This window comes from Giraffa tippelskirchi, chromosome 4 (genome assembly GCF_054371585.1).
Source record: "Giraffa tippelskirchi isolate mGirTip1 chromosome 4, T2T-mGirTip1v1.2.pri, whole genome shotgun sequence".
NCBI classification, from domain to species: Eukaryota; Metazoa; Chordata; class Mammalia; order Artiodactyla; family Giraffidae; genus Giraffa; species Giraffa tippelskirchi.
The window spans coordinates 129,469,877-129,484,699 of record NC_137278.1 but is presented as its reverse complement, the minus strand read 5'-3'; the positions used below and the strand labels follow the sequence as shown (position 1 = coordinate 129,484,699).

Sequence of the window (14,823 nt, the reverse complement as noted above, 5' to 3'; positions counted from 1 at the left end):
CATCAAGAGGCCCACACAGAGGCAATGGCAGAATTACAAACTTTACAAGAACAGTCACCAGACCGGTCATGGCAGAGCACCAAGAAGTGCTCCTGTGTGAAGATAACCGGGTAAGGTTAAGCCCCCTTTGCCTGGTATCTTCCATCATGCACATTGAACCAACTAAAGTTTTCCCACTCACAACACTGGCCTGAGCTCATCTCCAGGGCACGTCTCCAAATGCCATGTCCTTCATCTTAGGGGATCGGTACCTCTTCCAGTCCTCTGAGACCAGAATTGGGGACCACCTCTCGGTCCCAGGAGTGGCGCTCTGCCGATGACTCCTCTCCCCCTAGGGAGGCAGCACAGAGCTCGTCAGGCCCCTCCTTCCCTCTCATCTCTATGGCGGAAGTGAGTTGTTCCAGCCGAAACACAACAACATCCTCGGTGGTGGGGTTAAATGGACTCGTCCAAACGAGGGGGATACTTCTTACCATCAAATCTTAAAATCCGAGACGTAATCCAGAATAAAGCAATCTTCAAAGTATAGAGCACCATGCTGTTGTCTTTGTCCGCTGGTGTGGAGGTAGAACGGTCTGGGCAGCTGCACTGGTGTCAGGGCTCGACCAGCTGTGCTCGCGCCCCCGCCGGAGGCCGATGGAGCAGGTGGGACCGGCCGGGCTCGCAGGGGCGGGCCAGGTCTTCCGGCGCCGGCACCGCCTCTAGCCGAGGTGATCTGGTCTCCTCGGGGAGGGTCGTTTCTTGCCCCGCGGGTCGCAGGCGGGGATTCTGGGAGGTGGGAGACAGTTCTAGCCGTCTGACCCTTGTCCTGTGCGAACGCGGGCGCGCCTCGAACTCCCGGGCCTGGCCAGGCTGGGCGCGGGGCTCCGCTTCTCCGGCGTCCCTGGACCGTGGAGGTTCGCCTGGTCTGGCGGCGGGAGAAACTTAACCCGGACGGGAAGTCCTTCCTGCGTCCGACAGGGTCTCTCGATGCGGAGCCGAATAACTTTGTGTTTTTGCGTTCAGCCTGTCTCTTGCGGCTCGTGGCGCGCGGGGAGGTTTCGGCGTACCTGCGGAGATCGTACCTGCGGAGGGCGTACCTGTGCGTGAGGAGAAAGGGCAAGATCCAGCCTGAGTGACCCGCGTAAGGTGAGGCTGGGGTAACCCTGGGCTTCGGCCTGACTCAGAGGAGGCATCAGTCAGCGTCTGCCCCGGTAGTCTGCAGACCTGGACCTTGGGGGCACCGAAGGGACGAGACTCCCCAGGCACTGCCCTGGTACAGTCCCCTGCTCACGGGGGGTCGAGGGTGAGGGAGCAGACAAGCTCATCACAGAGCAAAGGTGGCCGCGTTGGGAACGAGGCTGGGGTTGGTTCGTGTTGACTTCCTGAAGAAGTGGAATCTTGAATAGCACTGAGAATGAGGGAAGAACCTGGGTTTGGGGCAAAAGTGAAAGAGGGGTGGCCTGTTTGACGGTTTGTGGGGGGACACCAGAGAGGGTTTGTGGAAGAAAGGAGAGCTGGACCAGAGCTGGGAGTTTTCAGATGGGAAACTGCTGGATGGAGTTATACTAGAGGGCAGAAATGAGCAAGAAGCCCTGCTCATCCTAAGAGTATATGTAGGAGAAATCAGTCCAGCATTCCTTTCAAGATGAATTGAGCGGTTGCTGTGTACTAGGAACCAGGTATACCGAGATTCCACTGATGAATAGGATACAGTCCATGCCATTAAGGAATTGTCTGCTAGTAGGAGAGACCAGACAAGATTAACACCTGTGAAAAGATAACTGATGATGCAGGTAGTCTTGGGCTGATTGCCGGGTGAGAGGCAGAGCCAGCTTGATCTCTGAGTGGTCTGTGGAGTGCCTCCCTGACTTCAGGGGCAAAGAGACAAACCAGTACACTTTGAAGAGAGTTGCCCGCCCCTGAGGAATTAAGATGTGATGTGAAGCTGGAATGTTTATGCGGACTGGAGACCTTTAACCTGTAAAAGGGGTAAGGGGGTGATGGCAGAGTTGCCTTTGAATATCTGAAAGACTTCTTTGTGGGAAACGGGTGGGACTTATTCTGTGTGTGACTCTTGGTATCAGAATTAAGATTAGCAGTTTAAAGCACTAACAGACAAAGTCCTTCCATAGAGGGAGTCTCTGAATAGAACTGTAAAAAGACTGGAATGACCTGCTGGGAGAAGTGGTGAATTCTCTGTCAGGGGAGGTGTGTAAGCTGAACCTTCTCAGCTAAGAAATTTGACTGTTCCCTCTCCTTCTCATATTCAGTTACTGATAAAGTTCTGGTTCTCAAGTCTGTTCTTCTCTTCCCACTCCCTCCACCAGTCCAGTCGTAGCCTTGTGTCATCTCAGCAATAACAATGTAGTAATTAGAGCAGCTCATACTGAGTGCTTAGTGCTTGCCAGGAACTGCTTCAGGTGCTTTACAAATGCTAACTCACCCCATTCTGGAGACCCCTTCAAAGTAGCTATTGTGAATATCCCTTTTTTATGGACTGGGGAACCTGAGGCACTTAGGGGTGAGGCAACATGCCCTCGATCACACAGTGAGCTGATGAGAGAGCTGGGGTTCCAACGCAGGCAGTCTGGCTTTAGAGTCCCTGCTCTTAACCACCAGCCTGCTGTGTTTTACATGTGTTATTTTATTCCATATTTACAGATAAGAAAATAGACTCAGAGGTTGAGTGATTGGCTTAAAGTCACAGAGCAAGATACTGGAGACCTGGGATTCGGACCCTGGGCCATTGGATGTGGAAACTCCACACTCTGCACGTCACTCTCCCACATCCCATTGCACTGTCTGGAAATGGCATGACTGTGGTGGCCTCTAACTGGACTCCTTGCCCAACCCTTTCTGCCTTAAATTGACAAGTTTTTTTTTTATATTTATTTATTTGGCTGCACCAGGTCTTGGTTGTGGCATGCAGGCTCTTCGATCTTTGCTGGGGCATGTGGGATCTAGTTCCTTGACCAGGGATCGAACCTGGGCCCCCTGCACTGGGGGCACAGAGTCTTAGCCACTGGACCACCAGGGGAGTCCCTTAAATTGGCAAGTTTTTACTTAAGAGTCTGTGAGATTTGGTGTGTATGTATCAGTCAGGTTTTCCAGTTCAGTCTTCTTAGCTTTCACTGACTTCTCAGAGCAGTCTGTGACCCCTCAAATAGTGACAAGCCATTCTTCACCCGTTGGCTGGAGTTAACTTTCTGATGCGCAGATTCAGTGTTGGACAGTGATGCATGGACTCTTCACTGCCCTTGGGACAGAGTTCAGATGCCTGGTCATTCAGGGTCCCAGGAGATCAGATTCCAGTCTTCCTTTTCTTCTCACTCCTATCATGGAGTCTCACTACTCGGATGACGTTTACCTGCCTGTCTGTCCTCCATCCTGGCAGCTTTGCAAGGGCCGGGGCTGGCAGGGGTTCCCAGTGAGCATGTGCTGTAAACCACACTGGATGCCGTCACGGAATTCAGGCCGGGGCTGGGTGTTTGGACTGGTAGCTTTGAGGCTCTCCCCGTCTCCCATCCTAAGAGTCTGTGGTCCTCTGCCAGCATGTGTGGCTGCAGAGCAGAGAAGGGCCATGATGGCAGGGGACAGGGCTGGGCCTGGAAGGATGTGAACAGGTGGCACGCCGATCAGGCAGAATGTCTCCACATTCTGACCTGGCTCCTCTTGCAGGGTGGCCCCTGGGTGGGGTGAAGCTCCGCCGTCTTACCTCTGGTCCCTGACCTCAGCGTGGGCCACCAGCTACAAGATGAACTGTCGATCGGAGGTGCTGGAGGTTTCGGTTGAGGGGCGGCAGGTGGAGGAGGCCATGCTGGCCGTGCTGCACACAGTGCTCCTGCACCGCAGCACCGGCAAGTTCCACTACAAGAAGGAGGGCACCTACTCCATCGGTACCGTGGGGACCCAGGACGTGGACTGCGACTTCATCGACTTCACCTACGTGCGCGTCTCCTCTGAGGAGCTGGACCGCGCTCTGCGCAAGGTCGTCGGGGAATTCAGGGTAAGGTGGGGTGCAGGGGGCGGCAGGTGGCTACTGCGTGTCGTCCCCTCCTTGCTGTTGGACCAGCTTACCCTTCCTGGGTGTGCATGTCAGGTTCTTTCAGGTTCTCAGGAACAGGTGTGTTCAGAGCTCCTCTGGGTGGGGAGTGCTTGGTAGGGGGGTAGGTGAGGGGGCCTTATAAAAATACCAGCAAGGAGAGCAGGAAGCCCTTGGAGCACTGACGCTCAGGGCCCCTGGGCTGATCATCACCTCTGCACTTTTGACCTTCTCTCTGCTGACACCTCTCTGCTTCCACATTTGGGTCTTTCCCTGAGAGGGAGGGCTGCTGGGCTCAGGCAGTGGCTGTCCCAGAGAAGGGTCCTGTGGGCGGTGTGGCCGGTGTCTGTGTGGGCCTGTAGGGGCCAGGAGAAAGGTGGAAGGGACACGCCAGGCTGCTCACATTGGTCATCTCAGGGCAGGAATGGAGGTGTGATTTTTAATTCTGTCTTCATTCAGGGTTGCAGTGTTTCACTCTTTTCAGTGAGTGCATATTTTTAAAATTTAAAGTAACGAAGGGACTTTTTCTTAAGGTGCCCTCCCTGAGATCGGAGGAGGAGGGTTGTCTGTCTGGCTTCCATTCCACAGACATGTGATCCTCATAGAGGGTGGACTCTCTATCAGCTACAGGGTACTCCCCACCCTCCCATCTCTCCAAGCCTAGAAAGGGCAAGTTCATGAGTTTCCCCATCCTCCTTCAGGGGAGGCAGCGGTATTCAGACCCCTGTCCTCCAGATGCCTATGAAAGGCACATGAAACGCAGTGGGCTCTTAAGGGCATGGACTTGAGCCAGGCTCTACCACCCACAAGTGTGTGACCTTGGGCAAGGGACTCTGCTCCTCTGGACTGCAGTTTCACTGTATGTAAATTTGGAATGAAAACTGTACCCATCTCATAGCGTCTATGCACCATGAGGATTAAGTGAGTCAAATATGTCAAGTGCTGGAGAGCCATCACACAGGAAACACGGTAGAAGCGGTAGCTGTTGTTACTGTCAGCAGAGGGAATGGGAGCTTGGTTTGTCAATAAAGGAGAGACTCACTTCCTGGTGGGCTGTTAGAGTTGAGGGAGGCATCCTTACCTTTGGGTTGGGCCTAACTCAGAGAGAAAGGTAGAAAGGTGCTTTAGGGTCTTGGCTACACTGGGAGGAAGAGTGTGGGCCATCGCACCCCATGGGGGGACAGGCAGATTTATTAGACCAAGTGGCCCCATTTGCTTCTCAGAGGAAAAGAGGGAGTAGCTGTAGATGTGGTCTGTCCTTCCCCTCCCACCCCGCTCTGTTCCTTGGTGTCTGTCTGTCTATTCAAGGGTCACTGGGCTTTTCTTGAGAACTGTGAGTTTAGGTTGTCTTCAAGGGAAAGAGAGGATTCTGCTTAAGAGGAGCCATTTGGGTCACTTTACACAAGTCCTTTACTCTCTGGGTCTCGTTCTCTGCCCTCCCCGGAGGTCTGATAAAGAGAGTGATTCTCTGGGGCATCGGAAGCCGGCCCTCACAGGGTGAGAACCCAGTGGAAGCCTTGGCCTGCTCACTCTTGCTCCTCCTTCCCCAGGATGCTCTGCGCAACTCTGGGGGCGATGGGCTGGGGCAGATGTCCCTGGAGTTCTACCAGAAGAAGAAGTCCCGCTGGCCTTTCTCCGACGAGTGCATCCCGTGGGAAGTGTGGACGGTCAAGGTGCACGTGGTGGCCCTGGCCACGGAGCAGGAGCGGCAGATCTGCCGGGAGAAGGTGGGGGAGAAGCTCTGCGAGAAGATCATCAACATCGTGGAGGTGATGAACCGGCACGAGTACCTGCCCAAGATGCCCACGCAGTCAGAGGTGGACAACGTGTTTGACACGGGCTTGCGGGACGTGCAGCCCTACCTCTATAAGATTTCCTTCCAGATCACTGATGCCCTGGGCTCCTCCGTCACCACCACCATGCGCAGGCTCATCAAAGACACCCTGGCCCTCTAGGTCTCTTCAGGGCCTCGGTGCTCCTTGATGGCTTATGGACCTTGGCTTCTGGGGATCGCACTGATAGGCCCTTCGGGCTCAGGAACCCTCTCCGGGTCCTTGATGAGACTTGGTAGGGCCGCCCTGGCTTCCTCGTGGTGTGGTTGCCAGTCTCTGGTCGTCCTTGTCACCTTCACTGATGGTCAAGTCTGACCTGTGCTGTCTTTCTGTACTCCTGGTTTCGGGGGGGGGTCCCCTTTCCTACACTGTACAGAGGAGCCATCACTAGGATGGTGAATAAAGCTGAGAATGTGAGTTTGGGTTGAGCTGTCTCTCCCTTGACTGATGTTACACCCTGAAACATTTTAACACTTTCTGGCAGAACTTCGAGGAACACATGAGTGTGTTGAGGGCATTATTCCAAGATGGAGGTGCGTGATGGGATTGAAGATAGTTTAAAGCTGATCGATCTTGTACTTTGTTGGACATTCACATAAGCAGGTGTGACCACGGTCAGTCCCATAAATGATGACACAGATCAGGATCTGCTGCTTTTGGATATGGCTGTGCTATTTCTCCTCCCTTCCTAAGGAAGCTATGACCTGCCTTTTATATTATCAGATGACCCCAAAGACTATCTCTTCTGTCTCCGTAGAGCACACACAGGCCCCCACTTGCACAGAAAGCTCATTTGACTTGGTGTCTTCTCCCTCTGGAGAGAGATTGGCCACCTTGAGACTGGTGTCCTGTGACATTTCTGGTTTGGGCTGACATGGGCTTCTGTGGTGGCTCAGACAGTAAAAAATCTGCCTGTAATGCAGGAGACCTGGGTTCGATCCCTGGGTTGGGAAGATCCCCTGGAGAAGAAATGGCAACCAACTCCAGCATCCTCGCCTGGAGAAGTCCATGGACAGAGAAGCCTGGTGGGTTACAGTCCATGGGGTCGCAAAGAGTCAAACACGACTGAGCAACTAACAGTTTCACTTTGGTATCTCACATTCATTTCTAGGCAAACATTGTCAAGATCAGTGTGCTTTTCATTGATTTATTCTTCCATATTTTACAATGCTTTTTGTTACACAAGGGCAAGCTCTAACCAAACTAAATGAACAGTGTGTAAGCAAGCAGCAGTGCTAAAGGAGAAATGGTCAGGGTCTGGGGGTCTTGTCCATGGTCCTGGAGCAGATAGGTGCCAGGATGGCCAGGAAGTGTTTGCACATTTTTCTCATTTCAGGTCACTTTTTGGCCATGTGTAATTTCATGAAGGGTTTTGTGATGTCCTACCCTTGCCCTCTGGGGCACTGGTGAATTGGAGAACTGAGGAGGTTCTCAGGGGTTTGGAGATGGGGAAGGCCCATTGTCAGCAAGTCCTTAATGAGATCCTACCTGGCTCACTGCAGTCTGGGGGGCCTTTTTCTCCTTAGACCAGCTCATTTCCTCTGAGGAGTCGGCTGATTCAGCTGTTCACTAACAGTGACTTTGTTTTAAACAGAGCTCAGGGTTGCTACAGGAGTTCTCAGGAGACCTGGGCAGGAGGGTCTTTCCTCCATCCCAGCTTCCCCAGACTTTGTGCTTTTCTGCAGCCAGGCTCTGCTCCAGACTCTCATCCTGGCTTGGCTGTGGGACACCTAGTGGCAGCAGGCTCCCTTTAGCGGGCAGTTCAACAGCATCTCTATCCCCTTTGGCATTGTGACTTCCCAGAGGTAGGGGACTGGTTTATTCAAGGTCAGGACAGGAGCCCTGGTGACTCAGATCTTTCCCCTTGATCTGTAACTCTCCTTGACCTCGGGCCTGAGCAGAGGAATGGGGGCAGGCCTTAAATTCCTCCTCCCCTCCATCTCACCTGGGACCAAGGGGGTACTGGCCCGCTTATCCAGCCCCAGGAGGCTCCCAAGGGGGTGATGAAGGCTATGCATCACTAAGGTTCTAGACATGGCTCATTTGCCTTCTGTCCCAGTGGCACCTAGATCGTTGGTTGTTTTTTGTAGCTAAGTTGTGTATGACTCTTGTGACCCCATGGACTGTAGCACGCCAGGTTCCTCTGTCCATGGGATTTCCCAGGCAAGAATATTGGAGTGGATAGCCAGTTCCTTTTCCAGGGGATCTTCTGACCCAGGGATCAAACCCATATCTCCTGCACTGGCAGACAGATTCTTTTCCACTGAGCCACCAGGGAAGCCCAAGCAGCATTTAACTTTGGCCCAGGGACAGAAAGCCTAGGAGCAGGGATGGCCCTTGCTTGTCCTGTGTCTTGCTCAGTGGGGGCAGCACCGTGGCCAGCACCTGGAATGTGGTCTAGAATGGCTTAAGGGTTCTGAGAGAGGGCTATATCCTGACCTTTTCTAAGGGGGAGGGAGAGCCCTGGGGACAGGACTCCTGGCTTTGTCTGGTTGGGTGCATGGGCCGGTTCACATGAGTGGGTGTGTGGGCCTTTGGGCTGAGAGGTACACCGGTCCCGGGATTCTGGGCGGTAGCTACGAGCCCTTTGTCTAGAAAGAGCCTCATCGCTCGGCGCCAGGGGTGGGGGCGCATGGCGTCTGGGATCCGCCCCTAGGGCCCCTCCCCGACGCAGCCACCGCCCACCCGCCGGCCTTGGGCTCCCGCACATCTGGCGGTCCTCAGCACATCTGGGCAGCCGGCGCCGAAGCATGAACAGCTCGCAGGCGGGCGCCACAGCCCGGGGCGCCTGGCAGAGCTCCTGCTGCAACCAGTCGGGGGTGCCGCCGGAGCCCCCCGAGGGGCCGCGCGCCGTGCAGGCGGCGGTGCTGGGCGTGCTGTCGCTGCTCGTGCTCTGCGGGGTCCTCTTCCTGGGCGCCGGCCTCCTGCTCCGCGCCCAGAGTTTAACGGCGCTGCTGGCCCGAGAGCTGCGCTCGTCCCTGGAGGGCGAGCCCGGCGGCGCCAGCGTCGATGACGACGACTCCTAGGCGCCCGGCTGCGTTCGGGGGTCGCGGCCTCCCGGTGGTACGTGGACTCCACGCCAGACTTTGAGGGAGAGGCCCCCCAGCACCCGACGTCGGCAGCAGGGAGCCCTGCCGCGCTGCTGGTGCGCTCGCACGGGTGACCGAGACGCCGCCATCCCAGGCCCCCGGCTTCTTCTTTCTACCCTTCTCTCTTTCTGGAAGCCTTTCCCCCCAGAGGAGATTCGAGTAAGATTCCTCACTGTGGCCTCCCTCTCGAGGTAGGGATGGGGGTGTGGGTCGAGTCTTAGGGCAGAACAAGGAGCCTGGATGACCCTGGGGGATGGAGAGGTGTGCTGCCCCTCCCCCTCAGGTTGGGGGGAATGCACGTGGCCCAGAGCAAGCAGCTTTGGGGTGTGCTTGTGGGGGTAGGTGACAAGGTTCCTAACAGCCGGGGGGCCTCAGAAGCACGTTCCTCCAGGAGGCTGAAGCTGAGGGTTCCCAGCTGTAGGAGCTCCATCTGGCCCTCTTGCCTCTCTCTCCCCAAGGACAGGAACCATCTGGAGGGAAGGGCCTGGGTGGCCTAAAGACAAGGTAATTCTAGGCCAAGGCTGTCTCGGGCCGAGCCACAGGGGCCAGCGAGGGAAGCCTTCTCTGCCTTTCTCTGTTTAGCGTCGCACCTAGGGGTTCCTGGGAGGTTTTTGTGGGTGGGGCTGTTCACCGGTGGTGCCTCTGATCTCTCTTGCCCCTTCCACTGTAGAGCCCCTCTCCTGCCTGCTAAGGCAGAGGCAGGGTCCTGGCTGGCCCCTGAGAGGGGAGGGCAGGGTGTGTGAGGAGGGGCTGGGGGGGTGAGGGGCCTGAGTGGGCAACATGCAGCTAAGCAGCTGTGAAGGCGACGACGTGTGATCCCTCCGCAGAGGAGCCCAGGATTTGGTGTTAATCCCGGGCAGCTGTGCGCACTGGACTTGCTGAGCTGTGGACTTCTCACCTCAGGCACGCCGCCCCCACCCCCTTGGAGAGAGGGCTGGCCAGGGCAGTGAGGGGGGTGTGTGACTGCTCCTGGCCCAAGGGCAGCGGGGCTGGGCGCAGGGACATTCCCCACCGCCCTCTGCTGTGTCCTGGGGGAGGGGCTGGAACTCCTCTTTACTGTATCCAGTTCACCTGCCCCCTGGCCCACAATATTCTGCTGTATTGCCTTCCTGTCTCCCATCTCCAGCCTGTGTGCGTTCCTCCTTCTCCAGCTGGGCCAGAGTCTCCATGTCTGCTGTGAGGCCTTCATTTTACAAATGGGAAAGCTCAGAGAGAAGAAAGTGACCTGCTCAAGTGAAGGACAGAGCCGAAACTGGACACTGGGGCTCCTGATTGATTTCGAGCTCGGGCGTGGGCGTGGTATCCCTGAGTGAGGACCCTTTGGGTCGCCCCTTTTGCTCTGTTCTCTCTTCCCCTGATTTCTCACCACTCTTTGAGATGCTGATGCAAAATATTGCCTCTCTCCCCAAAAGAATGAACCTTCACACCACACATTTGGCATATGGTTTCTGGGACTGGCACCCCGACTCCCCCCTCTCCCTTAGTGTCCTCTCTCCCTACTCCCCAGCAGCCTTGCTGTATACCTTCTTGCTGCTGCAAATGGCCTCCCAGGTGCCACAACAACTCTCAGGCAGCTGGGCTCAGCTTTTCTGGCCTGAACATGAGGGTGGGGTGAGCTCAGAGGGTCAGCTGGAATTTACATCTGTGGAAATCCAAGTGGACAGGGCAGAGGGACCAGAGGTCAACTTGGATTGGCCTTTGGATTCAAGTCTGGGTGATGTTAGGGGTGTAGGGAGATTTGATGGCAGGAAAGGCTGTGTCCCCAGCATCGTGGTGTCTGCTCACACCCAGGCAGGGCTGGGGACAGTGCGGTGGAGTGAAGAAGAGGGGTAGGCAAAGACTTTCTTCATCCAACTTCCTGTCTTTGCTGTCCCTTCAACTTAGTGCCTGGGAAGCTGGCCCATGGTGTATGCTGTGGAGGACCTCAGTGTTCCTGGAGGAAGATCCTGAGATGTTTGCTAAGGAACTCTGATCCTGGTCAAGGCTGTCAGACTGAGTGGGGAGGGAAAGAATTCAGAAAATTGGGAAATGGGTGCTGTTGTCACGCCATCTGCCAGGCTCAGGTTGGGTGTGGCAGGGGTGATGACTGCAGGTCGGTGTGCCATGGAGTGAGGCCAGGCATTTGGACCCCAACAAGCTCTATCAGCCTGTGCTGTCCTTGATGGAAAGGCTGGGTCCACACGTGCGTGGACATCTTGGCTTACTTTTCCTCTAAACCCTGAGTCTCACTCTGAGGTGGAAAGGGTTGTCATTCCTTGGCTCCCTTTCCAGCAATGACGGGGGCGGCTATCTATTACAGATTCCTGAACCTTGCATGGTCTGTCTCCCAGTGTGCTTTCCTCCAGTCCTACCAGCCACACAAGGAACCTTTGATCCGTATACGGTACAGATGACAGCCTGGACTGTGGTGAGACCTCAACCTGGGATTCCTGCACACAGCTGCTGCCTCTGACCTGCTCCATGCAACCCCCTGAAGTGCTCATGGTGTAGGCCTGGGTGGTCAGCCCCCCAGGAAAGAATGGACCGCCTGGCAACTGTTGTGCGTTCTGGGCACTGAAGCGGCCACACCCTTAGGATGCTCCGTGCTGCAGACGCTGACAGACTCATGCCTGCTGGGCCTAGTCCCATCTCTGGTGCTGGGTGGCTGTGGTCTGACAGGCTAGTGACTTGTCCCTGCTGAGGGTGGTAGGCCAGTGTCCCAAATTTGAAGGTCTTGAGTGCCCCAGCAATGCCTCATCACTGCCCCGTCACTTCCTGTGGCTTGTTATTAAATATGCTGGTAATGTAAAGTTGGAGTATATAGTCAATGTTTCCAGCTCCTGACTCTTGGAATTAGTGGTAACTCTGGGCCAGTGGTAAAGAACCCACCTGCCAGTGCGGGAGACATAAGAAATGTGGGTTGGATCCCTGGGTCGGAAAGATCCCCTGGAGGAGGACATGGCAACCCATTCCAGTGTTCTTGCCTGGAGAATCCAACGGACAGAGAAGTCTGGTGGGCTCCATAGAGTTGCAAAGAGTCGGACATGACTGAAGTGACTTAGCACGCGGCACGTTGGGCCCGCTCCAGTTTGGACTGTTTCTGGCAGATCCTGAAATAGCAACCCCAGCCACAGCCCCTCTCCTTTGGTCTCTTCTCAGTGTTAGCTTTTCCCTCTCCACACCCAGATCCAAATCTACTGGTAGGTAGGAGGTGGGGCAGTGACTCTCACACTGAGACTCTACTGCCTCCCTGTGGTCAGTGTGGGCAAGATTGCCGGGAGAAATATCAGTAACCTCAGATATACAGATGACACCACCCTAATGGCAGAAAGTGAAGAGGAACTAAAGAGCCTCTTGATAAGGTGAAAGAGGAGAGTGAAAAAGCTGGCTTAAAACTCAACTTTCAAAAAACCAAGATCATGGCTTTCGGTCCCATCGCTTCATGGCAAATAGATGGGGAAACAATGGAAACAGTGACAGATTTTATTTTCTTGGGCTCCAAAATCACTGTGGTTGGTGACTGCAGCCATGAAATTAAGTCGCTTGCTCCTTGGAAGAAAAGCAGTGACCAACCTAGACAGTGTACTAAAAAGCAGAGACAAAAAAAAATAAAAAATAAAAAAAAAATAAAAAATAAAAAGCAGAGACATTACTTTGCCAACAAAGGTCTGTCTAGTCAAAGCTGTGGTTTTTCCAGTAGTTGTGCATGGATGTGAGATTTGGACCAGAAAGAAGGCTGAGCACCAAACCATTAATGCTTTCGAACTGTGCTGCTGGAGAAGACTCTTGAGAGTCTAAAGGAAATCAGTCCTAAATATCCATTGGAAGGACTGATGCTTAAGCTGAAGCTCCAGTACTTTGGCCACCTGAGGCGAAGAGCCAACTCTTTAGAAAAGAAGGGGATGACAGAGGATGAGATGGTTGGATGGCATCACTGATTCAATGGTCATGAGTTTGAGCAAACTCTGGGAATTAGTGAAGGACAGGGAAGCCTGGTGTGCTGTACTCCATCGGGTTTCAAAGAGTCGAACATGAGTGAGTGACTGAACAACAACAATTGGGGGTGTGATCAAGTTTGACCAGAGCTTGTGCCTTGAAGTGAGAGTGAATTTTGTGAGCATATGCATGGAATTCTATATTATAAACCTTCATGAATCTCAATCTCTTCATCTCTAAAATGGAGGCAACAATGTCATAAGGATCAAATATATAGTGTGCTTGTCCGTAGATAAAAGGCTTTCTACACTGTGATTATTGTGTGATGTTATTGTTTTCTCCAAACCTGACCATCTCCAGAGAAAAGGTGTAGAGCCACCCACCCTGTTTCTGGGAACATGTCATTTGTCTTTTCCATGAGTGTTTTTTTTTTTTTACTTTTTACTTTGTATTCAGGTATAGCTGATTAACAGTGTTCTGATAGTTTCAGGTGAACAGTGAAGACAGAGGAGAAGATACATGGCATCACTTATATGTACAATCTAAAAAGAAATGATACAGATGAACTTTTACTTACAAAACAGAAAGAGACTCACAGACTTAGAGAATGAACTTATGGTTGCTGGGGGAAGGGATGGAGGGGAGGGATAGTCAGGGAGTTTGGGATGGGTATGTACACACGGCTATATTTAAAATGGAAAGCCAACACTGTACAGCACAGGGAACTTTGCTCAATGTTATGTGGCTGCCTGAATGGGACGGGAATTTGAGGGAGAATGGATACATGTATATGTATGGTTGAGTCCATGAGTGTTTATTTATTTATTTTTTTCTCTTTTCGGCTTTTTTTTTTATAAGCAGTTGCATTGCAGGCTCAATGTTAACATGTTCCACCAAACATCAAACTGGTGTTTCTTGAAAACAGGGCCCCTGGCTAAAACGTGTCTCCAGGTTCCCTGGTAATTGGCAAGGTAGTCACATGAGTGTTTATTGAATGACTGCTCTGTGCCAGGCCTGCTCTGGGGCTGGGGATGAGATGAATGAGAGGGAGGCCCTGCCTTCAAGGAGCACACAGTCCGGTAAGAGTACTGCTCACAAGACTGAAGTTAACACAGTTAACACAGACAATAAGAAGTGCCGAGTGTCGACAAAGCCAAGAGCAGAGAGTGACTGGCTCGGCTCTTAGAGGAAGGGGTACTAAATGAGCATTCACCGGGCAAAGAAGGGGAGGAAGAAAATTCTGGGCAGAGACACAGAGGGGCATAGGGCTGGAGGTGCCCTAGAAGCAGGTAGGTAGAGTAGGATGTGAAGGGGCGTGAGACCAGAGGGGTGGCAGCCTGGATGGGAGAGTTTATCCTGGGGGCAGCAAGGGGTCTGGAGGGTTTTAAGCTGGAAATGACATGGTAAGATCTGGATCTTAGGGAATTGGGGGTAAGTCTGTGGGTGGGAGCAGGCTGGACGTAGAGACAGCAAGGAGGCTGTGGTCACAACCTGGCAAAAATGATGATGGCCTGGACTAGGGTAGAAAGAAAAGGGGACAGATCCAAGTGATGTTTGAGATTCAGGTTTTGGTCACTAGTTGGATGTGGAATGAAGTGGGGTGGAGGACGAAGCCCCAGCTCCTGGAATTAATTACACGTGGTGGTGACGCCTGCCACCCACTGAGGGGCTGTGTTATCAGTTAGGATATTTTTGGTCTGAGTTTATAGGAAACCCTAAAGATACTTGGCTTGAGCAGAGGGTAATTTATTGGCCCACATAACTGCAGAGCCTAGGGGCAGCTCTGGCCTCAGGCTGGCTGTGACTCAGGTCTGACTGTGAGAGCAGCCCTGGCCTCTCTGCCTTCCATGTCTTGGTCTGCAGCCTCTGTCAGCCTCTGGCAGGGTAGTCTAGTGGTTGGGGCAATGGCTTGAAATCTCATGGCTGGACTTGAAAGCTGGCACCACATTCTCTGGCTATGTGA

The 14,823-nt window shown here is 53.6% G+C and overlaps 2 protein-coding genes across 45 annotated transcripts; both read left to right on the top strand.

Moving 5' to 3' along the window:
* The first annotated feature begins 676 nt into the window (after window positions 1–676).
* On the top strand, window positions 677–6,273 carry ATG101 (autophagy related 101). 3 transcript variants are annotated; one of them, XM_081596313.1, is made up of 4 exons: window positions 677–710; window positions 1,006–1,128; window positions 3,661–3,988; window positions 5,575–6,273. In XM_081596313.1, exons 3-4 carry the CDS (start codon window positions 3,737–3,739, stop codon window positions 5,977–5,979), a joined length of 657 nt encoding a protein of 218 aa, XP_081452439.1. In that variant the 5' UTR covers window positions 677–710; window positions 1,006–1,128; window positions 3,661–3,736; the 3' UTR covers window positions 5,980–6,273. The 3 variants fall into 3 exon arrangements, with proteins under 3 accessions (XP_081452439.1, XP_081452440.1, XP_081452438.1); XM_081596314.1 differs by having other exon boundaries at window positions 708–775; XM_081596312.1 differs by having other exon boundaries at window positions 708–896.
* Window positions 6,274–8,581: 2,308 nt separating this feature from the next.
* Window positions 8,582–11,734, top strand: SMIM41 (small integral membrane protein 41). Of its 42 annotated transcripts, none has more exons than XM_081596305.1 (5): window positions 8,582–9,104; window positions 9,404–9,449; window positions 9,773–9,848; window positions 10,097–10,254; window positions 11,245–11,734. In XM_081596305.1, exon 1 carries the CDS (start codon window positions 8,607–8,609, stop codon window positions 8,880–8,882), a length of 276 nt encoding a protein of 91 aa, XP_081452431.1. In that variant the 5' UTR covers window positions 8,582–8,606; the 3' UTR covers window positions 8,883–9,104; window positions 9,404–9,449; window positions 9,773–9,848; window positions 10,097–10,254; window positions 11,245–11,734. The 42 variants fall into 42 exon arrangements, with proteins under 42 accessions (XP_081452431.1, XP_081452421.1, XP_081452415.1 ...); XM_081596295.1 differs by having other exon boundaries at window positions 10,830–11,734; XM_081596289.1 differs by having other exon boundaries at window positions 10,072–10,244; window positions 10,830–11,734.
* The last annotated feature ends 3,089 nt before the right edge of the window (window positions 11,735–14,823 follow it).

What these genes read in the sequence shown, in the direction of transcription:
- ATG101 (XM_081596313.1), top strand. Translation starts at nt 3,737, where the DNA reads ATGAACTGTCGATCGGAGGTGCTGGAGGTTTCGGTTGAGGGGCGGCAG. An exon ending in AGGTCGTCGGGGAATTCAGG is followed by an intron (nt 3,989 to 5,574) that starts GTAAGGTGGGGT and finishes CTCCTTCCCCAG; the next exon opens with GATGCTCTGCGCAACTCTGG.
- SMIM41 (XM_081596303.1), top strand. Translation starts at nt 8,607, where the DNA reads ATGAACAGCTCGCAGGCGGGCGCCACAGCCCGGGGCGCCTGGCAGAGC.